Raw genomic sequence first — 23649 nt, 5'->3', positions numbered from 1 at the left:
TAAGTTAAAAACGCGTCCGTCAAAGCGTAGATCAGCGGCTCTCAGGGTGAGGTCCCTGGATCAGTAACACCAGCATCACCTGGAAACTTCATAGAAAATGCAGATCTCAGGCTCCACCCAGACCCATGAATCAGACTCTTGGGAGGTGTGGGCCCCATGATTTATTTTAACAAGCCCTCCAGGTGGGTTGCCAGGTTTAGCGATATTGCATGGGACACACACTAAAAAATTTTAGTTATTTCTATGAAATTCAGATTTAACTGAGTGTCTAGTATTTGTCTAACTACCTACCTTTAGGTGATTCTGAAACACGCTGATGTGGATCGAGCAAAACATGTGTGCGAGCCAGGCTGCCTGTATGTGAATCAGCTTTGGCACATACCAACTATGGGATCTTGGACAAGCAGTATAACTTCTCTGTGGCTTAGTTTACTTGTGTGTAAAACGGGGATAATAATATCTTCCTCACAGCGTTATTGTTAGAATTGAATGAGTTAGTGAACATAAAGTCCTTAGAACTGTGCCTGAGAGAGGGTAAGCGACGTCTAAGAGTTTACTGTCATCAGTACTTTATTTTTCCTTTTCTTTTTCTCCACCACCATCATTGCAACTGTCAGGGAATACTTGAACTCAGCTTCCTTCAATTCTCTTATCCTAGATCCAACTTTGATTTCGTGATAGACCTGATTCTGACACCCTAAGCCCTAAGGTAGCTCTGGTGCTCGTTCCTACCCAAAGTAACCTCCTGCTTTGAAAGCTAGTTGACAGTGTGGCTGTCTGGCAGAGGAAACCCGTGTGTCCTTCCACACCAGCATCTGCTTTCAGGGCTCGTCCTCTCAGCCTGCAGTGCCCTGCGGTATCCAGGCCTGTGGCTCTAACGACCAGCCTTTGTGCTTCATGTGTGCCTCCACCAGCCCCCAGCACAACACTTAAACACATTTCTGACTACATCTTGAGTTTTCAGACGCCCAGATTGCCTGACTGGGCCACGGGCGCTTGCTCTCGGTTGTGGAAGCAACTGATGGCCCCCTCACCAATTAAAGTTCTGAGTACTCTTTGGGAATTCCCCACCATTTCTTTCTTTAGACTTGATTTGTGGATCCAGAGAGTGCTTGCACTGTATTTCAAAGGAAACCCATAACCGCACTGCTCTTACTGCGGGTGGTGCAAGCTGCCCAAACGTCTCCCTTCATGAAGCAGCTTTCCAAGCTTCCACATGGCCACAAATGACAGACTTGTACACACAGCGAAAACCAACTGGATGAGCTATTATGGTTCTCAGTTGCGCCATATTATTGCTGTTCTGGGAATGAAGCAAAATGCATTATTTTATTAAATAAAGATTTTCCCTGTATCATGGTAGAGGCTAATTTTATTAGCTCTCTTTATGGGAACAAACATCATCACCCTGGTTGGGGAGGCCAGGAGGGGGGGCGGGGGTGAGGGAGCAGAGAGAATCACATTTTGTCATCCATGTGCTCCAGTGGAGGCTGCCAACACGTTTTAATTGGTAATTACTTACCAGAAGAGTTCTCCAGATCCTGCAGAAAATGCACAGCTCTCAGTGCATAACTCATTTAGAGATGATTCAGAAGGCCTCTTCAGCTCCAATAAATATTGTTTATATAGTTGGGTATGGGTGTGCCCCTGGTATCCAAAACACCAGAGTGTTCAGTAACTTAAAAAAAAAAAAAGTTAATTCTTTCTTCTCCCCGGGAGCATCCAGAGACTCCTTAGGTTGAACATGTACCTTAAGATTCCGAAAGAAAGGAGTCCAAATCTAGAGTTGGAAAATTCAGTCAAATACTGGTTTTTGTCTCTGAACCTTTAGCTTTAAAACCTGAGACATCCACTTGAAACTTCATTTAGCTTTTTAGGTGAGCATAACCATGAGATGCCAACCCTGCCACCTTCCTCAGGCAGGGTAGCCTGAGTTAGGTGTAGCCAACTACTAATCATCGACTGCCGGGGCTGCCTTCACTTAGCACGCAGGACTGAGATCTAGAAATCCAGCTCTAGGGACGATGCCTGCACACAGAAGTGAAGTGTCCGCTCTGCTTATGGCTCTGCTTATCGCTAGCTGAGCAGTCCACCAAAGGCGGTCTCTGTTGTCTAGAGTCAGAGGTGGTCTCCATGTTTTGTCATGGCCATGCTATTAATTTTTACTCTTAGCAGTAGGCCAAGGCCGGCACTAAACAAAATTATGAAGCTGGCAAAAATGTTTCGGTGTCCCCAGCGGCACCACTTTCCCCCTCCTTATACCTCAGGAGGAGCCCCCTCTCTCCTCCCAGCTGTCATCCGTGCTCAGCTTTGGGGCCTTTCCCTCTTTTCTGTGAGCAGCCATGCGGAACCTGGTGGGATCCAGATGTTACACCACAACGTGCCATGAGGCCGTGCGCTTCTCCTCCTAAGATAACTGCTTCAAACCTGAGATGATAAACTTGTAGCTCCTGTCCATAGGTTGGTTTGCTTTGGCAAAACGTTTTTTAAATGTGTTATCTACTTCCCCCTATTGTTTCCTACTTTCCTCCCGTAATTACCTATTTCCTTATACTGTTATCACTCCCCTGATCTCGTTATCTACTTCCCTCATCTTGTTCTCTACTTCCATCTTGTCATCTACTTCCTACCTTTTGTTACGTGCTTTCCTCATTTTATCTGTTTCCCCACCTCTCATTACCTATTTCCCCATCTCCTTACCCACTTCCCTCTATTGTTATCTACTTCCCAACTTTTGTTACCAGCTTCCCCCATCTTATCTACTTCCTTCATCTCATCATCTACTTTCCCATCTCCTGTCTACTCCCCCCACCTCTTTGTCTACTTTCTCATCTTTTTTCTACTCTCTCCACTGAGTTATCCACCTCCCTCATTTTGTTATCTTCTTGGCTCCTGTAGTCCTTTGAGTTTGTGATCGCTTTGAACCATCTCTTCTTAAAAAAAAAAAAAAAAAAAAATCAGAGGATTTTTAGCGCAGTGAAACTACTCTGTATGATACTCTACTGGTGGATACATGTCATTATACGTTTGTCCAAATCCACAGACTGTACCACACCAAGAGTGAGCCCTAATGTAAGCTACGGACCCTGGGTAATGATACATCAGTGCAGATTTGTCATCTGCAATAACAAATGCACCACTCTGACGGGGGAGGTTGATAGAGGAGGAGGCTGTGTGTGTGGCGGCAGGGCATATGGCAAGTCTCTGTACTTTCTGCTCAGTTTTGCTGTGAACCCAAAACTGCTATAAAAAATAATGTCTCTTCAGGAAAAAGAAAAGTTAGGCTTTAACAAAAGGGGGTGGGAGGTAGAGGCTGGGGAGAGGCAGTAGGCAGTCTGGCATGTTGTCCTTCCTGGGCTCCTGAAATCGTACCCTAGGGACTGACCCTTGCACCCTTGCACCTGCTTGTCTAAGCATCCCCGTGCAGTGGCCCACAAGGGACCTGGCATAGGACAGGGTTAGGAAGAATGGTGTTGCATTCAGGAATTTAGGCTCTTGGGGGGGCTTCACCAGAGGAGTAGTGATGCTCCCCTCTCTTTTCCCCTCTCCCTTCTTTCCCTACCTTCCATCTCACCAGAAAGAGGCCAAAGCTTTGCTGATCACAAGGTCTGATAACCTCCGGTCAGTTCTAGCTGGGTCCTGGGGTGTGGCTGGTCGCTCCCCTTGGGTGGACTCTGAAGATGGAACACCAGGGAGAACAGTGAACATTGTACCACCGGCTTGAGCTGGCACGGAGGAATGGGAGCCCTGAAGCCACAGGTCTAAACCCAGTGACCCTGGGCAGAGTGGGTCAGAGTAGGACTTCAGGGTCAAGACTGCGTGAATGGAAATACCAGCTCCATTACTTACCAGCTGTGTGACCTTGAGCTAGTCCTTTTACCTCTCTGTGCTTCACTTTCATCATCTGTAAAATGGGGCCGATAACGAAATCTATCTCCTGAGATGATGTATGTAACATATAGTGCCTAGCACGTAGCAGATACTCAAGCATTTGAGTCTTTCAAAGGAGTATATGTTTCTGGTAGAAGTCTCTGGCCCTGGGGCTTCCCCTCAGTCACTCTCTGCTATAGTCATGTTGGCAGTTTTAGCCAAAATTCATTTAGATAAGTGAGTAGATGTTTTACTGCCTCTTTGCTATTTAGAATTTTTATTTTTTATCTTTTGGCCGCGCTGCATGGTCTGCAGGATCTTAGTTCCCTGAACAGGGATCCGACCTGGGCCCCCTGCAGTTGGAAGCGCGGAGTCCTAACCACTGGATCGCCAGGGAAGTCCCGCTATTTAGAATTTTTAAAGGAAAACATACACTAACTAACATTAGCTTTTTCTCTCAAACCTATATCCTTGCGTTGATCCGCTGTAGTAAGTTTTCTTCCAGTTTTTAGATCTGGTTTCCCCCTCAGGCTACCGAAAGGCCCATATCCCCATATCTCCTAAGGCACCAGTTTAAGACTACAACATGTGGCCACAGCGCGGGATGCCTGATGGAGCAAAGGGAAGGTTACTAGTCTCCGCTGAGCAGTCTCAGAGCCAGAGGGGAGCAGAGGCCCTCCAGGTCGTCTGGGCCATCCCTTTGCCTTTGGGACAACAGACACGTCCCCTACCTTAGACTGCATCGGGGAGCGGGGCTAAGGGATTTCATTGCACGGGTGAAGGGGCCGGAGCCGAGCGTTTGGTTTGTAAATGCACCGAGTGAGGTACTGGCACAAATCACATCACACCTTACTGAGGAAGGGAAAGCACGTCCTGAGTCTAAGGGACAGCTAACTACGATTTGTCCTCCCTTTCAGATTGCCCCAGAGTACTATGAGTCTGCCTTTCAGTCATCCAAATTAAATTTGCAAGTAATTAAGTCATGCAAGTAAAAGTTGCTTTCACATGATTATGAGGCCCTTAGAACTCTCCAGTTTAAGTCTGCAAGTACAGGAGCCTGAGTTCCCCTCTTTCTTTGTTCTTCTTTCCTCTCTCTAATGGGCTCTTGGGCTCCACATGTTGAGACTGTGAAAAACTTTGAACCCATAAGAAGTTCAAACTTGAAGAATATGTGTCTGTTTCCTGGACAAACCTCCAAGAATCTGTACAAAAAGTGAATCTGCTCCCCCTGAGGGGAGTTGGGATCTACTCCAGTGTAATGGAGGGGTGGCCTGGAGCTCTTCTTGTCCTTAACCAAAAGCAATTTCCTGTCCTCCTGGTCCCCCTGCAGCCTGCAGGGCTGGAGCCCCCAGTGCTGTACCTCTCCCTGAGCAGCAAGGTGGGCCACGCTGGTCACGTCTCCCTGGACAAAGGAGAAATAAATCACACTCCAGCCCCTGCTTAAGATCTGATGAAATTCCCCATTTCCGCTCCAAATTGAATTCCTCCCGAAGGATTGGAGCAGCTCCCGTGTAATGAAGGCACTCCTTCCTCCTCTGCTAGAAGCATGTTTTAAATGAACTGACACAGCCTTCTAATCTGGGTGGGGAGGTAGCTTTTAGGAACAATCTTGAGAAACTGTTTTCAGACCAGAAAAGATATTTTTAATCTTGAGGGGCAAGGCGGCAGACAGACAGTACCACGTGGCCTTTGTCGGGAGGCAGCCCCGCTGCTGGTGGTCTCCTGGGAAGGAAGGAGAACACGTGTCCTGCTGTCGCTCTGCCCACCCCCCTGCTCTGCCCTGCTGGCCTCCTAGATCACTTGCAGTGAAAGAGAATTTATGATGGAGAATACAAAACAAGAGGGCTTGTACTTTTTGAGAGTTGAAAATATTACTTTCCCACCCATCTCTTATTTGGGAAAAATGATCAACTCTGTGATTTTAAAAAAAAAAAAAACCAAAACCCAAACCAAAAACCTTCTTTAGGATGAAGATGTCATTGAAGTGATTATCTTCCGTCCTCTGTAACGATGATGAATCAACAATTTGGCATTTGTAGAGGCAGTTGACACAGGCCCTTTCAGGGGAAAAAGGGAAAAGAAAAAAGAAAACCTGTTTTCAAATAGGGCCTGTCAGAATGAAGGCTGGTGTCCCGCTGCCTGATTAGGACCATGAATAAGATTCTGAGAACTCAGAAAGTGTGAGGAACCCAGGGGTAAAACTTATGAATCAAGTGTAAGGTAGGAGTAGAAAATTCTAAACATTCATTTTGTTTTGAAGGTGGGCATGAAGGAGATTATCTGCTGGTAGAGAAATATTTAATATTATTCCTTGAAGTGAGTTTAAGAGCATTATACCTTTCTTCATTCATTGTTGGAAAAAGCAGTTTAAAAATTCTACTTAACATGAAAAATCCTGACACTTAGGTTCAAAAGGAGAGGAAGAAATTCTCCTAGAAAAAAAAAATTCTATGGGTCCTTTTATGCCAGAATTTTGTTAACAACCCTTGAGAAAGGTTCTCAAAACCTTACTCTGTGTTTTTAATTCAGTTTAAGAAAGAACCTATTTCGCTCATAGAAGCTATGACCCACAGGTAAAACCCAACCTTAGACGACAAACTCCGCTGCAGGAGGATTTGGGGTCTGGTTCTCAACTGGAAAATTGCTTTTCAGGGAGAAGGTCATGTTTTCCACTGATAACAGGGTCATTTATATCAAGTGAAACGCACATCCTCCGACCTAGGAGGAAGTTTAAGCTTTGGTCTTTCTCAGAAGACAGGAGGAAATACATTTCTCCCTGGCTAGGAAGAAAGTATTGAGGATGGGAAGTGGGAATTCAGGCACCATTCCAGCAATGCCAGGGTCTGTCCTGAGCCCAGCCAAGGCCAGAGTGGTATCTCCAGAGTACTGACAGGTGGGGAAGGAGGTCTGGTGGAGACAACAAAGACTGTTGAAGGGGAAAAACTACAGGACAGGAAAATGAAATGCCATCCCCCCCACACACAGCTGGTTTTGTGCCTTCCTTCAGGCCCTTGCGGACTTTGATATTTGCATAAAAGAGCCTGGCTCGGCTTCCACGCTGGGACAAAGCAGCGAGCAGGTCGCCGTGGACAGGGCAGCCTTTTTCTTCGTGAACAGTCTCGCTGCCATGTCACGGTCATCAGCGTGTGTACACTTCCTGGGCTGCGGGGTCTGCTCAGCTGTACCGTCTCTGTAACTGCGTGTGCACCGTCTGGGTCTCTGGCCAGAAGACCTTTCCAGCGCAGGCTGTCTGTGAGCCTGTTTACAAAGCCCGGAGTTGCTTCTGTTTTGCTTTAGCCAAAAGGGTGAAGTGCTGCCAGCAGTATGTCTGGAATGTTATTTACTTGGTACATTTCTGTGGCTTTTCTTTGCAGTGCTGCACATGCCAGAGCAAAGGGTTATTTACTTGAAAATGCCAGGTTTTGCAGTTTGTCTTCTCCGTGGGGCCACTTTCTCAAGAAGAGGAAGTTTAGCTCCTGGGCCTCTGTTTCCTCCCTCCTTCCTTCCCTCCCTCTCACCCTTTTCCCTTTCCTTCCTGTCTGCCTTCCTTCCTTCCTTTTTTTTTTTTTTTCCTGAGTTAGTGCTCTGAACTCCTGTTGTTTGCATCCTGCATCGCACCTTTGTATCCTAAATGCCCCAGCTACACTTTTAATTCCTGGCGTTTCTGGTGGACTCTGCCGGGATCCTGGCTGACACCTTCTCATTTGCGCGCCTGCCCTGTTATTATTTCACATGAAAGCTGTCTATTTTGGCACACATGACTCGCGCGCTTTCAGTTGAGCTCTCTGAGCTGAACGGGCGATGCTGTGCAAGGCAAGTACAGGTGGGGTTTTCTCTACTGGCCGCCGTGGGGGCAGAGGACAAAACCGCAAGCCGTCCTGGCTTGCGCAGAGCCCACACGATGGCAAATGCATGGCTTTTAAAGGAACGAACCAGTGTGTACAGCTTCTTAACTTGGAAGGTTTCACGACTGCTTTTGTTCAATCGATGGAGGAGAGTGCTTTTTTTTTTTTTTTTTTCCCCCCGGTACGCGGGCCTCTCACTGTTGCGGCCTCTCCCGTTACGGTGCACAGGCTCCGGACGCACAGCCGCAGCGGTCATGGCTCACAGGCCCAGCCGCTCCGCGGCATGCGGAATCCTCCCGGACCTGGGCACGAACCCGGGTCCCCTGCATCGGCAGGCGGACTCTCAACCACTGCGCCACCAGGGAAGCCCGAGAGTGCTTTTTTTTAAAGAGCAAATTCTTCATTCATAAGACGGTAAACGAGTCCTGTATAAATGAGAAATACCGAAGGTGGAAGCACAGGAGGTATTTCCTTTGCCTCTTCTCTCTTCAGCCTCCCTTCTTCCCATTCCATCAATGCAATTCTAATCATGGTATTTGGGGTTTTAAAAGAAGGTGTGGGAAATGAGATTAGATAAATCTCCCAGGCTGGTGCCAGCCCTGGAACCATTTGCACACCTGAGTGAGTTAATTCCCTTCTTTCTCTCTCTGCTTAGTTTTATGTCATGGGAACGTATGAGCATCTATAGATAGAAGATACCTTTGAAAACCTCGGCCTCACAGAGACTCAGCCTTTATCAGAGTCTCTTGAAACCTCACCCACCCATGGCACCTAGGAGTTTGCTGCCTCTGTAACCACCCTCAGTCTGAACTAGGAAATGTTTGGTTCCATTCTTCTCGGCTTTCCCTGTCCTTCTGCATGACTTCTCACTTTGTTTGTAAGCTGCTCGGATTGTTTGGCTGAAGGCTCTTCTTTGATCACTGTCTCGAAGGCATGGGCTTCACATTCTCACACCTGCTCTTCTTTTACAGTCCAGATTTCAGGGTAAGTGCTTCCATCGCCTTGTAATTTCTTCAGTGTGAAACCTCGGTGCAGGTTGCTTATTACAGGTAATAGCTGCTTGATGACGGAGACGACTGCTTGGCAGAAAAGGCAACCTGAACCTCTGCCAGGAACTTAAACTGACACTTTATTTATTTCTAAAATCACCTAAGCTGCGAGCCCATTGGTCGTGATCTAGCATGCACACGATAATAACAGGCTGGGGCGGCTGTGAGGACAGGCCCTGATAAGACTGTGTGTGTTTTCTCCCCCATGATCCACAGCCCACACCTCGTCTTCCTCTCTCAGAGCACCTTGACTGGAATGAGCCAGTTCTGTGGGACCCGTCTCTGCCATGAAATTGCTCACGCCTGGTTTGGCCTGGCTATCGGGGCCCGTGACTGGACGGAAGAGTGGCTCGGTGAAGGGTTCGCCACTCACTTGGAAGATGTATTCTGGGCCAAGGCGCAGCAGGTAGGTTTCAAGTGCACTAAGCATTTCACTACCCAGAGTCAAGTTCAACTCAGAGTCTTCCTATTCAACAGATAGGTATTGAGTGCTCATTATGCACTTAGGCACTTGTTCTATTTGCTTTGTAAATGGGAGGAGAGTCCTTGCTCCTCACGGCGTTCATGGTCTAGCGATGAGAGAGAGAACAGATACACGACTACATCTTTAACATGTAGTGACGAGTACTGTCAAGAAAATGAAGCCGGATAGAGAGAGGTGGGTTTAGTGCTGTTTTAGAAGGTGCTTGTCAGAGAAGCTCTCTGATGAGGGGACATCTGAGCAAAGACTTGAAGAAAAGGTGGTACTGTGCATACTCAAGCACTCCTTTGTGGGATGGTTGTGGTGTGTTTTGTTTTATTAAATAATGAGATGAAATTTTAAATCAAGAGTCATGATCTCAGATGTCTGCTGGCAAGTAATAAAGAATGAAGCAGTTGGTGTTATAGATTCGGGAATAGTAAGGACTGTGGCAAACCGGAAGCTTCTCCTCAGCTCTAACCGATTGCTGTCATGCTGAAAGGAGGGCTCAATACAACCTGGACTTCTAGTTTTTTAAAGGAAATTATGACTCTGGATTTTTATGTGAAATTTACTCATTTAAAAACTATGCAAACCAAACATACACTGAGGCCAAACCTAGTCAACACACTCCCAGTTTGCAACCTCAACTTTTTTTTTTAACTTTATTTTTATTTAAAAAAATTTTTAAATTTAGGTAAAATTGACCTATAACCTCTCACTAGTTTTGGGTGTACAACATAATAATTCTATGTTTGTATACATTGTGAAATTATAACAAGTCTAGTTAACATTAGTCACCTTACATAGTTACAATTTTTTTTCTTGTGATGAAAACTTTAAGATCTACTCTCAACACTTCCAAAAATGCAATACCGTGTTATTAACTATAGTTACCTTTCTGTATATTACATCCCCAAGACTTGTTTATTTTAAATCTGGAAGATTGTACGTTTTGACCCCTTCACCCACTTCTCCCACTTTCTGACCCCTGTCTCTGGCAACCACCAGTCTGTTCTATGGATCTGTGGGCTTTTGTTTTTTACAACCTCAACTTTAAAGAATTAGCCACCAGCAGTAAGGAAGATATGGCAGCTAACCGGCTTCCTGCTTATTTTCTAACTTCTAATATTTGGCTACTTCTGTTCCCTACTGTCTCTACACACTGGACTACTTGACTTTTTCTGAAATTCCCAAGTTTGTGCATATCTGCATGATTTTGTCCAAGTTCCTTCTGCCTGTTGAAATCCTATTTATCTTTCACTAGCAGCTCAAGGTCACCTTCCCTTGATAGCCCAGACTGTTCATCTCACTCACAGTTCAATAATACTCTTGTAGAAACTTTGGATTTCCACCTGTTTTTTCTCACTTTTTTCTTCTTCTTTCTATCGTCATGACTAGACTGTGACCCCTTTCAAAGTGGCACTGTGTCTTACTCAGCCTCCCCCTTTCACACCTTGGCTGTAGAGCTAGCAGTGTGCATAGCTGTGTCCCCCTCCACACAGAATCCTGTGGAGAGAGGCCACCTGGAAGGTTCTCGAGCAAAGGGGCTGGGTTTGGAGTCGGACCGGACTCGGAATCCCAGCTTTGCTGTTTACAGTAGGTTATGTAGCCTCCCTGAGCCTCAGTTTCCTCATTTATAAAATGGGTATAGGAACGCTTAACCTTGCAGAGTGAAAGGGATAGTGTGTGAATGAGCTTAACACAGTGCCTGACACGTGGAGGGTGTCCAAGAAATACCAGTTCTCCTTTCTTGTTCTCTTCCTCTTTGATTTTGCCACCACGTTGCACACAGTAGGCATTCAGCCAGGATTAAATAGGTTTAGTGTAAATGTGCCTCTTTCACCATCACTTCCCTGAGGTACTTCCATCCTGAGACAATCAGATTTATGCTATTCTTCATAATCCTGAGTGTATGTCAGGCATCTGACGATCATCTCTCTGTCCTTTATCTCCTGAATCCCCAAAGAACGCTCCCCCTTTATCCTTCCCCTTGCCTGTACCTCCTGGAATCTCTTTGCTTGTGTCCTCCCTCCAGCTGCCCTACCTTACATCTGTCTCTACCAAAAAAGGCACGATGCTGGCCTGGCTGCATCTCACAACTGCACAACTTCCATGTGTCCATTCTGTGCTAGATCTGTAGGGATAAAAGGATAAGACTACAACGCTGCTCTGAAAGAGGTCAGAGTCTAATTTTGAAGATAAGGAAAGCACACAGTAGAAGGAAGAAGAAAATAAGTTAGAAAAGAGAGGTAAACACCAAATATTGTGGGAGTTCACAGGTGGAAGAGGCTGGGTATGAGAAAATCCAGAAAGCCTTCTTGGAGGAGGTGACTTCTTGTGGGTCTCAAAGGGAAAGTAGGAGTTGAAGTTTCTCTACCCCTCCTTTTCCCTTAACCTGGAGTAGGGGGCAATCCACCTCATCATCCTTTAAGGTGCACGCAGTAAGTCTTCAATATGTGAAAACATGGACACCCCTGAAATGAAGTGGCAATTCTAGAACCAGCACAAAGTTGGGAAACATTTCCAGAGTACATCCATTGCTCTGGCCCCTTCCTTGAAGGTTGAGTTAGACTGAGCGGCTGATGGTCCCTGACAAGTGTTCACAGCAAGCCTCCCAAGCAGGAGAGGAGTGCTCCTTGGGGCAGGAAAGGGTGGGCCACCTCACGGGACTCCCAGTCAGCAGGTCATTTCATCACTGAACAGGGCGTGAGGGTGCCGTGTTGCTTTGCTGCCCAGGAGACTGCATTGTGCAGCACCGAGCATTAGCAAGTACAGCAAAGGGGAGTGAGAAATCTTTGAACTAGGAGATAGAAACCCACATTCCTCTCAGAGTGGCTTTCTGTAGGGAGAGGTGAATTGAGTTAGTGGCAAGTTGAATCGTATAACTTGTCATCAACTTGGAGAAAGTCTAAACTCCTTCACAGCTGTCATAGTCAGCTTGGTCTGCCATAACAAAGTACCACAGACCAGGAGACTTAAACAACAGACACTTGTTTTTCTCGCAGTTTGGGAGGTTGGAAATCCAAGACCAAGGTGCTGACAGGCTTGGTTTCTGGTGAGGCCTCTCTTCCCTGGCTTGGGAAGGGCCATCTTCTCACTGTGTCCTCACATGGCCTTTCCTCAGTGCACACATGGAGAGAGAGTTTTAGTGTCTCTTCCTCTTACTATAAAGACACCAACCCTATTAGATTAGGGCCCCATCCTTTTGAACTCATTTAACCTTAATTACCTCCTTAAAGGCCCTATCTCCAAATACAGTCACAGCTGTGATTAGGGCTTCAGCACATGATTTTTGTTGGGGAAGGGGACAACACAACTCAGTCCACGACAACAGGACACACACAGTGTCTTGATCACCTGGCCTCTGCCAGCTACTTGGCACCTCTGTCCCTCCCTGGCTGGCATCCTGCTCCCTGCCTGACCCTAAGCCTCACCATTTTTAAAACATTTCACACTCCTGCCAGGCCCCACGAGCTTTGTACATGCTTTCCATCTTCCTGAAATTCCTCCTTCCCTGGCCGGCTCCTGCTTTCCCTGGGGAACACCTCTTCAGGAAAGCCTTCTGACCACCCTGGTTGACCAGGTGGCATCTGGGTTCTTCCTTAACCCCTGCCATCACTGAATTCTGATGGTTGCTGTGCTTATCTGTCTCCCTGGACTCCTCACATTCAGAGCTGTGTCCATTATGTCCTCAGGGCCTAGCAGAGAATCAGTAAATATCTGTTGAGGGAACTATTAGGGACCTTTAGTTCCCAGAAATTCCTGTAGACACTGACAGTTCCTTCCACAGTGGATGCTCTGCTGCCCTCCCTTGTGCGGTTACAGCCATGGGGCCTTGTGAGCACATCGAGTGACAGGAGCCAATTCTGACCAGTAGGGCAGGGTGTGATGGCCTTCCCCTCCCCAAGAGTGAGTCCAGGCAGTGCACTCTTTCTGGTTATATGCAAACAGAATCATCTGGGTTGCATTAGCTGGCTGCACTGTAAACAGCCCTTAACAAAACTGAGGGCTGGAAAAAGTAGGAGGTAAATGGAGGGGACCTTTCCCACCCTGTGCAAGAAGACAAAGCAGGAAAAGGCTGGATGGGATCAGAGTGGAAATGGCTCCCTAGGGAGGTCTGCTCTTTCCAGGCCAGGGGTGGAGGTGAGGGGGCAGGGGGAGGTTCCGGGGCCAGGAGGCACCTCCCAAACAGGCAGCGCAGGAGTGAGGGCTGGTTCTGTGTTTGAGGACCTAAGAGGCCCTTTCTGATGGAGCGCAAGGTGCGGCGGGGACTGTCTGTGCCATCCCCCCTGAAACAAAGCCAGCTGCTCCAGTGGTGGCTCCGACTCCGCGGGAAGACGACAGTGACTGTGTCCTGAGCATTTGTGTTTGTGTGTCTGTGCTCCAAGCAGCTGGCCCCCCACGAGGCCCAGGAGCAGCGGGAGCTGAGGGCTTGCCTGCGCTGGCGTCGCCTCCAGGACGAGGTGCGGAACTCCCCGGAGGATATGCAGGTGTTGAGGTAAAGCACTACGTGATCCCGTTACCTTCCGGTCCTCCCCATCACGCTCCTCCTTTCCTGCAAGGCACATCCAGGCCATCTCTTAAATCTGCTGTGTTTCCTTTTTAAATTAAATTGGGCTAGATTACTCATCTTCCCAGGGATGTGATTGTTATGTTTTAAGTCTTTCAGGGTGTGGGTTTGGATTTGCCTTCTGACATTTTCCTGGTGTCTCTGTTCAGGAAAAAACTAGCACAAGGCCATTTCCGGGACCAAATTCTTCATTTGAAGTTCTAATAGTTACTTTATGTGGTGGCTGTGGACTTGGAGAAGGTTAGGGTCTGGTAGCCTGGCAGACAGTAACTCTTTAAAGCCAAAAGGAAAAAAAAACCTTTAAGAAAATATTGATTCCTAAGTGTTTAGTAGTAACAGATGTTTGTGTCAATGGGGCCTTTTGTTCCGGATGTGTCCCGGCAGGAGGCCACTCCTGTGCTGGTGGGAGGATTCTACTCTCAGCTCCTGTGTTGTATTTTCAGAGCGTTTCTTGCAGCACCGGTAGGATTACTTCTTGCCATTTTCCCATTTTTTTTGTCCCTCTCTGTTTGCTTGTTTTTTCTCCACTTCTGTAAATAGTTGTTGATCTGAAAGCTGAGCCTCGGCCCCAGGAGCACTGTGATTGCTATGGCAACAGATGCTTTCAGCCTGTCCCCTCTTGACTGGAGCCAAGCCTGTGGAATCTGCCATCAGACAGGTGGGAAGGCAGCCATCCGGGAATCACCCCTCATTTTAGATGGCAGCTCTGAAGGCCAGTCTACCGCCTGGGTAGAAGCCTGCCTGGACCCGTCCTGTTGTTGTTTGTTTTTAAATAAACACCCCTCTCTGCAGGACTGCCCACTGAGGCCAAAGTCTGAGGGGAATGCCGAGCCCAGCCTGACCCCAGCGAGGCTCGCCAGTCCTTTGTGCGGCACGGCAGCACAGGGTGTGGCCGCTCTTCCCATGGAGAAGTCCTCTCTCGCACGCTAAGCGCTGGCGTCTGCTGACTCATCCATTGTTTAGGAAAGCCGGAGCCGGGAGTCCTGTCTTCCCCACCCAGCGCCACTGTGCAAGCATCCGTTCACTCAGCCAGTGGGATGGCTACACCCACCGCCAACGTGGACAGGGTCCCTGCTCTCATGGAACTTACACGTAGCAGGGACTCTCTTGTAGGCACAGCTAGTTACAGGTGGTGAGAAGTTCTGTGAAGGGAACGCCGAGGTTTACAGTAAAGAGGCTGGGGAATGCCTCTCTGAAGAGCATCAAGGCCTGAGGCGGGAAAGGGCTTGCCATGCTGGTGCTCGAGGGGCAGAAAGGAAGGCAGTGTGGTTAGAAGGGCGGGGAGTGGCGGGCAGGAGCTCGATCATCCAGCCTTACCCTGAGCGCGATGGAAGCTGCCCCAGGGCCTTCAGCACGGAAGGATCCTTATCTGTCTTGTGCTTGCAGGCAGCAGACAGAAAGCCAGGAGAAGGGTTAGAAGGTTGTAGTAGTCCACGTTCGAGGTCCTGGTTGTGGCAGGGCGGACACAAGAAGCAGACCTATTTAAGACATGTGTTGGCAGATCTTTGGTCTGTTGAATGTGGAGAAAAGGAAATTGAAAGTGTCCAGAATGACTTCGAGGGTTTTGACCAGAGCAGCTGAGTAGACAGGTGGTGATGCCATTTGGGGAGATGGTAAAGGCTTTGGGAGGGGCAGGCTTTGGAGGGAAGAATAAAGATTTCAGTTTTGCATGTGTCAAGTTTGACATGCCAAATAGATATCCAATATTGAAAACCCAGTGAGGTTTACAAGTTAGGAGCTCATTGGAGAGACTGGAACATTCAGCCTATGGAGACTTAAAATTCTGAGCATGCTGAAATGACCAGCTAGAGAGGAAAGTGAGAGAAGAGGTTGAGAGGAAGATGAGGGGCCCGTGGAGGAGCTGGGGAAATCAGTGCGGAGAAAACCCCGATGCCGGGAGTCATGGGAGTCAGGAAAGGAAATGCCGGCTGCTGCTGAGGGGTGTGTAAAAGGGGGGGAGAGAAGTGACCTTCGGGTGGACTGCATGAAAGGCGTTGGTGACCTTGACATGCAGGCATTAATTCATGAGCTGTGGAGAAGGGAGCCCGACTGAAGTGGATAGAGGGATGAATGGGAGGTCTGGAAGCAGAGACATTGAGTGTGGACTTTGTGAGAGATGTTGTGCCGGGAGGGGAGGGAAATGAGGATCAGGGAGGTTTGTTTTAAGGTGGCTGATGCAGGAACAAGCTTATGTGTGAGCTGTATAACTGGGCCAATCCTGCCAGCTCTCAAGACTCAGTTTCCCCACTCTCCAAGTCTCTAAGTCCCTTTGATGCCCCCAGTTCTGTATGATCATAGACCGTCGGTTCGGGTAAGGACACTATAATTAACAGCAGTTGGTGAAACGTGTTCCCAACTTATAAGCAGTCAGATGGACCCTGGGAAGTCAGTGCACATGAGTAGAGAGCCTTGTCTCTGGGGTTCGTGGAGCTTCTGATGTCCAAGAGCTTTTCCTTTGTGTGTGGAGCCGGGAGAAGGAATACGCTATTTTTAGAACCTTGTGCTAAAAGGCTTATTATGGCATTTGTTTTTCTTTTTCTTAGTATTCAGAAATTGTGTTTGCCTAAATTTAGGCTAACCATGAAATGAGTGCATTTGAAAGATTTGTTGCCCATCAGTATGGAAAATATTGTTATCAGATGTACTTACAATGAAGAGGAAATATTTCTGAACCTGCCCCAAATTATATAGTCTAGGTTTAGTTCATTCCCATCCCTTAGAATTCTCCCTTAAATGGGCTCAGAGAAACTAGAAATGACTGACAGTGAAAGGAAGAACCAGAGTTGTAAAAATTTGTTCTCGGATTTTTGTTTTAGTACACAAATAAGACCTTGGGAAAGAAGTCTCTTAAAACAATACAGTAGTCAAAGATGCTATCTTTTTTCTTTCTTGCTTTTAAGATACCCCATGGTCTTCAAATGATGGACCAAGAACAATTTAGAAGTCTTGGTTTCACGTTGCCAGAGGCAATGGAAACTTCTCCTACCCACCTTTGCAGCAACTTGCAACATGGTTGACCACTCCCTCTTTCTAAACACACTTTCTTCCCTTGGCTTCTGTGTCACACTCTCCTTGATTTCCTTCTACCTCACTGCTGGTCCTTCCCCACCTCTCCTGCTGGCTGTTTAACATCTTCACTTAGGTGACTCATGGCTTCGAAAGACCAGTTAAGGTGTCCAACATCATACAGCCAATAAAGAGCAGAGTGGGGATGGAAACAATCCTCTTTTCCCTACACCACCTCCCTGCCTCCAAAGAACTTGATATAGCATTTAGTTGCATTAAAAAAAAAAATACTCCAGGTATCTTGAACTGTGGAAGGACATGAAGGTCAGGTTGAAAAAAGTATCCTTGGGCAAAGTGTCTTTGTCTTTTTACACATGAGAGTGTGTGTCTGATTATTTCAGTCAATATAGGGAAACAGGAAAACTCAATATTGTGTTGATGATAGCTATTGGAGGGGTATTGATAAAGTGAGAAGAGAAAAATTAAAATGATGTTTGTCTCTGACTTGCTAATTTCAGTAATTTATAAGCACTGTTTTCCATTTGTGCCTCCCATATATCCAGTGTTGAATCATGGCTCTCATCAAATGTGTCTTAAATTGACCTGCTTGTAAGTTTCATTTGGTTAAAACAGTTCCTTGTGTTTTCCGAGGTTTCTCAGCCTTCCCTGGCTGGGGAGCCTGTAATGTGGCTGCAGGCTCCCGAGGCATAGTTTCAAAATGCTAGGGTCACATTACTGGCTCCATGCCTTTTCCCATTTGTTAATTATTAAAATGCCTTTCCCGTAGATGAGACCCCAGTGGCTCTCTCCAGACTTTCCCTCACCTCTCCCTCCACCAGGCCTGGGCAGAACCGTTTGCCCTTCAAAGCCTGATGTGACTCTTCCACTCTGCCCCGCCTGGCTGCCACCACTTCGCTCTCCGCTATTCGTTCCCCCAGTCCCCCCACTCTTGTCCAGTGCAGCAGCCATGACTCTTGACAAGGAAGATGCCAGGGGGCTTCTGAAAGGCTCCCGTGCCTGTGGTCTCTAGGGTATAGCTGCGTCAGCATCTTCCCTCTAAGTGTTTTCAGTTAGTGTATCATGACAGGCCGGCGGGATGGAAGAGCTACGGTGGCGGGGTCAGAAGAAATCTCTGTTGGTTTTTATAGTTTGTGATTTATTATCACTTCCCCCTTTTTCTGGATTCATTGTTAAAGTCAAGCTCGTGCTGAGAAAAACGTTAAAATATATCACGTTGAGTAGGCGCTGACAAGCCCGGAGTCTGACGTGGCTCTTTCTAGCTGCTGCCTCCACAGTTGATACAATTCTAGAGAAATGCAGTCTCTTTTCCCATCTTCCTCATGAATCCCTCAGCCCCCTGGTTCCAAAGACATTCCATAATAATAGGGAACCCCCCCCGCAAGTATGTAACTCTATCTACAGCCAAAATGAAATGTGCATGCCACAAGTTCTGTGAGTTTGCACGATGCCTAAGCACTGTGTATTCCATTTAACCGGTGAGACTTTTTTCCATTAAAAGCCTATGTGTAAACCTTCTCTAGTATTCATGAAGTTTTCACCTTTAAAGTTTTTTTTCAAAATTTTTATTTCTAGTCCTTGAAGAACATAGCAATCTTTCCCACCCACATGTGGGAACGTGTCCATTCTCAGCCGCACAAGCCTGCCTCATGGAAAAGCTCCAGCCCAGAGCTTCACTGCTGGGCCTGAACACTCCCCAGAATTCTTCTTCAGTCTCCACTGGCCCTGCAGGCATAAATAAATCCCTTCACTCCTCCTTGGGCAGCTCCCTTCTCCTTGCCTATGGTATTTATTCCAGACCTTCCCCATGCTCTCTTCCTTCTCTTGCCTCCTGTCCCACAGGGAAGGTGGAGGCCACCAGCCTATTCTCCCTTTGATTCTGTAAGCACATCAGCATGCAAATCTACCCTGACCTCTCAGATGCCTGAGTGCCAACTTGTCGGTCTCAGTACAGCTAAAGACAATTTTCTGGTTCCAGAAACAGAACTAGAAATGAATGTGCCTTGATGCAGATCATAGAGCTACATATATAAGTGAGTTTTGGAACCCTCTGCCCACGAGGGAGAAGGGAAGGAGGAGCTGTACACCAAGGGAGGATGAAGCTCTCATGACTTTGGACGTGAACTGGGGTCACAAGTCTAGGGAAACTTTTTCCATTTGACATTATCTCTTCCTGGTTGCCCTACATCTCACAGTGGTAATCCCCTCTCCCACTCCCATCTGCTCACCTCCAATAGCACTGAACTCATCCCTGGTAGCACAAGTTCACACACTCATCCAAGGTAGAAACCTGGGAAACTTGTCCAATTCCTCCCTCTCCCTGGGAGGGTTTAAGCCTTCACTATGAACTTACCTCATAAGTCTTTCTCAATTCGACGCTTCTCCACCCCTAATACCACTGTCTCTCTCTGTTTAGAGCTTAATGACTTGCTGGCACCAATCTAATATCCTGTGACTTGTTTTTTCTACCTGTAGTCTAACCCCATCAAATCCATCTTCCTCACTGCCACTGAGGAGCCCTACTTAAAACCCATTATGATTCCACCACCTCCTTGCTTAAAACTCTTCAAAAGTTTCCCCTTGTCTCCAGGAAAAACTTCCACAGCAGGCAAAGCCCGGCACACCATCACTCCCATTCTTCTGGTCTCTTCTCTTACCATTCTTTGCTTCACTCTCTAGCCACCCCAAATAGTTCATAGAACCCTACCGAATCAGTTTGCCAGGGCTGCCATAACAAAATTCTACAGACTGGTATGTGGCTTAAACAGCAGAAATTAATTTTCTTGCAGTTATAGAGGCTAGAGGTCCAAGATCAAGGTATCTTCTGAGGTGTTTCTCCTTGGCTTGCAGATGGCTGCCTTCTCTTTGGGTCCTCACTTGGTCTTTTCTCTGTGTGTCTGCTCTCCTGCCGTCTCTTTGTATGTCCTAATCTCTCCTTATAAAGTCACCAACCAGATTGGATAAAGGTGCAACCTAATGGCTTCATTTTAGCTTAACTCCTTCTTAAAGGCCTTATCTCCAAATGCAGTCACATCCTGAGGTACTGAGGGTTAGGGCTTCAACATAACAATTTTGGAGAGATGTAATTCAGCCCATAACATCTACTGTCTGCCTGTTCTTTCTTATCTCCTTGCCTTTTTTTCATATTGTCTCTATTTAGAATATCCTTCCTTTGTTGCATGACTCCAGATGATTCTGACTCAACACAGGTACAACTGCCTTCCATAAGTCTCAGGCCCTACCCTGACAGGATAAGCTGGTGACCCTCCTCTCTACCCACTAAATGCTCTGCTTGTATCTCCACCCATGACCTTACTACATTATTTTATAATTATATTTAGAATGAGCCGTGTTAAATTCCCAATATTTGACTACATTTAACCTATAAAAACAGCGTTTTCACATTGCCCAGCTTGATACATCTCTCTTCTGACCCATCAACCTTCTGAACCTAGGGACTATGTCTTCTTTGCTTCTGTATACCACAGTGCTTGGCACTGAGTGGGTGCTTGATAAATATTGAAGAAGTGAATGCTGTAGACAGCATGATCTCTGTCCCTGAGTTTCTTTGTATATTATTCAGAGAGTTGAAATATTGGTCACAAGACAATAGATAGACAAATTCTAGGCTGCACCCTCAGAATTCAAAGAGCTGAGAGTTGAATATTGGTAAGCTTAGTTAGAAAGGGCCATTGGGAAGATGTGAGGCTTGAGCTGGGATGGTGAGAAAGAATTTCACTGAGGCTGGTAAAGCAGTGAAGAGGGGGGAACTCAATGAGCAAAGCCTGGCAGGCATAAACAGTGAATCGACTGTGGAAATGTCCATTAAGTGAGAATGGATTTACTGAAGAGGAGAGCCATTAAGAACCTATGAGACTGAAGGTGGACCAGGCTAAGTAATGGAGTTCCTTAGATGCCAAATTCAAGAGTTTGCGTGTGACCATCCAGGCGGTGGGGAGCTATTTTCAGTTCCAAGAATGATGTAATGCAAACGGAGTTCTGGGAAGATTACCCAGCCTTCGGGATAACACATGATCAGATAGACAAAGTGGAGAGGTCAGATAGAATTAGATGGCTGTTTCAGGAACCCAGACCTGAGATTAGAAGAACTTGGAATCCTCTTCTTGGATGGCCTAATAAGGCTTTGAATAAGTCACTTTGGAGTTATTCAAAACTGATTGAAATGTCAATACAGCTTCAAGAAGTCTTCTAATAATATGATGCAAAGCTATCCCTGATCGCAGATAAGGATCGATCCAATAAAGGAACTGATTGAATATGTGAGCTTTGTGAAGTTCGTTATGACTTTGAACAGAGTGAAGGGCAACAATCCCAGTGCCTTCTTGGCCAAGACCTGGTCTATTCTGCCTCATTTTAGAGAAACATCAACTGAGGATGCAGAACTGAACTCTCTCCAGGGCTTGTCAGTGTTCAGTTCTCAACGCAGGGAAAGTAGTATAGGGTTAAGCAAGCCTGGAAGACAAACTGCCTGGATTTGAGTTCAGTGCTGACTCCACTACTTGCTATGTGACTTTGATAGTTACACGACCATACTGAGCTTTAGACTCCTCGAATGGAATGGGAATAATAACACGACAGTTTCCACTTTATAGGTGAGTGTGAGGCATAGATGCCATGAGTACGTGCAAATCATTTAGAACACATGTGTTAGGGTGAATCACAGGAAATTGCCATTCTGATGGATCTAAAATAACCGATTATCGGCAATTTCCTGTGGTTCAACCTATAGTAAATACTCAGCACATGTTAGATACTGTCATCTAGACCCTCCGGCACCTGATAAAAGTTTGCCCAACAAGTGACAGAGGCACAGGACACAGCCCCCACAGACAGCCTCACTCTGCCTCCTGGTTCATTCTGGTTTCTGTCTCTTCTTTCACTGCTGCCACCCTCCGGATGGCAACCACAGAGGCATCCTGCTCGTCTCTCTTTAACAACCAGAGCCTGGAAACACCTGCTTTTCCTCCTCACAAACTTACAATTGGCTGGAATGTTCAAAAAGTTAATTTTGCTAAGAAGTTAAGAGAATATTTTTTTAAAAGTGCAAGAGAATGCCTGGTTACAAATGAAAAGGATAGGGTTAAAAGCAAACCATCCCCCCCCCCCAAAAAAATCTGAACGTTAAACAAAGATGCTCAAATGAATAGCTTGAGGGAAGAATTAACTTGGCAATCCTTCTAAGACTAATGGGATCCTCATACCTTCCTGGAACCTACTTCTGGTCTAATCTCTACATAAGGGCCACCCTGGTGTCCCCTCTGGCTCCACTTCCCTGGCCCCTATACAGAATCTGACTACCGCCCTGAGAAGAAAAACGTTCTTGCCTCTATGGCCTTCAAGAGTTCTAACCTGAGCTCGGACCACTGGCACTGGCCTGTGAGTTTCCTAAATCTCCACCTCTGTATCCTGGAACTTCTGCCCTCTACCCTCCATCACTCAGGCTCGGGGTCCCTTCCACCCCATTCTCCCTGTCCATTCTTTTTTGCTGTTTGTTTTGCTTTTTTAATTTGAACCACACATGCTAGGCTGTGTAGTCTGTTTCTACCCTTTTGTGACTGGAGGCTTCTGTACCTGTGCCAGCATTTTCTGAAAAACTTGAGGGCTCTCAGCCAGCCAGAAACAGACTCTGTCCTTTCCTGTCTCAAAGGCCAGCTCCACCCCCTTGAGCTGCCCACTCAGTTCCTGTTTCCTGTTGGAGGGACACCCTCAGCTCTCACTTCTTTTACCCAGCAAAGATGACAGACATGTCCTGAATAGTTGAACTCAAATAACCCTTCCTTATTCATTTTTCTAGACCATTCTCTGGTTACTCATCACTCAGGTATTTCTAAGGGAGGGGTAGAATTCTCTTTTATAGGCCCCTAATAACATACTTACTGTACATGGTGTTTCATTTTTTGCAATAACACTTGGTAGAGTTTTTTTAATATAGAAAAACATAAAGAAGGAATAAAGTTGTTCATAATCACTATTTAGTTAGCCATTTTTTAAAAAATACAAGTATATCATGGGAAATTTCAGTTTAGAAAAGTATAAAATTCCATCCCCACCACCGTAGTCCTCACCCTAAGGTAATCACTGCTAGCATTTTCTTGTGAATCCTTCAGAAAATAAATTTTATAAGTATATGTGCATAGTTTTTCTGTATTGCTGCCCTGTGGGGCACTGATTCATTATAACAGTATTTGCCCGTGAAATATTTTCTTAAAAAGTAATTCATCTCCATAAACCAACCTATAATAGTTCACTCCTATTTTGCTCATCCTTGGAGGATATCTCATGCCCTCAGCCAATCCTAGCACTATGTATATTACATTCTTGGCTAATGAGTGTTAGTTTCCCATTCAGAAAAACTCTCAACCAGTGAGTACTTTCTCATGTAATCCTAAATTGACTCTGTTCTACAAATTATTTGCTTACTCCCTGTAGGTCTCCCCCATGCTCCCCAAAACTATTGTGTTTTGGCCAATAGTTTTGACCAAGAACAGCTGACAAAAATTGTGCAACTATTTGACTGAACCTGCTTCAAAGATACATAATGTCTTTAATATGTAATAAGAAAAACTTCTTGCTACATATTAAAATCCAGTTTTATAGGGACTCCTCCCCCTTTCAAGTCAGTGGTTGAGGAGAGAAGGGATAAAAAAGAGGAATTGTATTTCTGTTAAACATTGTACTGGAGGGTCTAGCCAAGGCAATTAGGCAAGAAAGTGAAATAAAAGACATCCACGTTGGAAAGGAAGAAGTAAAACTATCTTTTTGCAGATGACATAATCTTATATATAGAAAATCCGAAGGAAGGCATCC

The 23649-nt window shown here is 46.2% G+C and overlaps 1 protein-coding gene across 6 annotated transcripts in view; it reads left to right on the top strand.

Moving 5' to 3' along the window:
• Positions 1-23649, top strand: part of AOPEP (aminopeptidase O (putative)) — a 370704-nt gene that overhangs the window by 198406 nt on the left and 148649 nt on the right. For all 6 annotated transcript variants that reach the window (XM_027094269.1, XM_027094272.1, XM_027094268.1 and 3 more), the window contains exons 6-7: positions 8981-9170; positions 13619-13725. In XM_027094269.1, the coding sequence (XP_026950070.1) occupies positions 8981-9170; positions 13619-13725 (297 nt within the window). The remainder of the gene's footprint in view (positions 1-8980; positions 9171-13618; positions 13726-23649) is intronic.

Source organism: Aethalodelphis obliquidens, unplaced genomic scaffold (genome assembly GCF_003676395.1).
Source record: "Aethalodelphis obliquidens isolate GAN/ISIS:26980383/991018 unplaced genomic scaffold, ASM367639v1 scaffold88, whole genome shotgun sequence".
In the NCBI taxonomy this organism is placed as follows: domain Eukaryota; kingdom Metazoa; phylum Chordata; class Mammalia; order Artiodactyla; family Delphinidae; genus Aethalodelphis; species Aethalodelphis obliquidens.
This window is presented reverse-complemented; position numbering and strand designations above follow the sequence as displayed.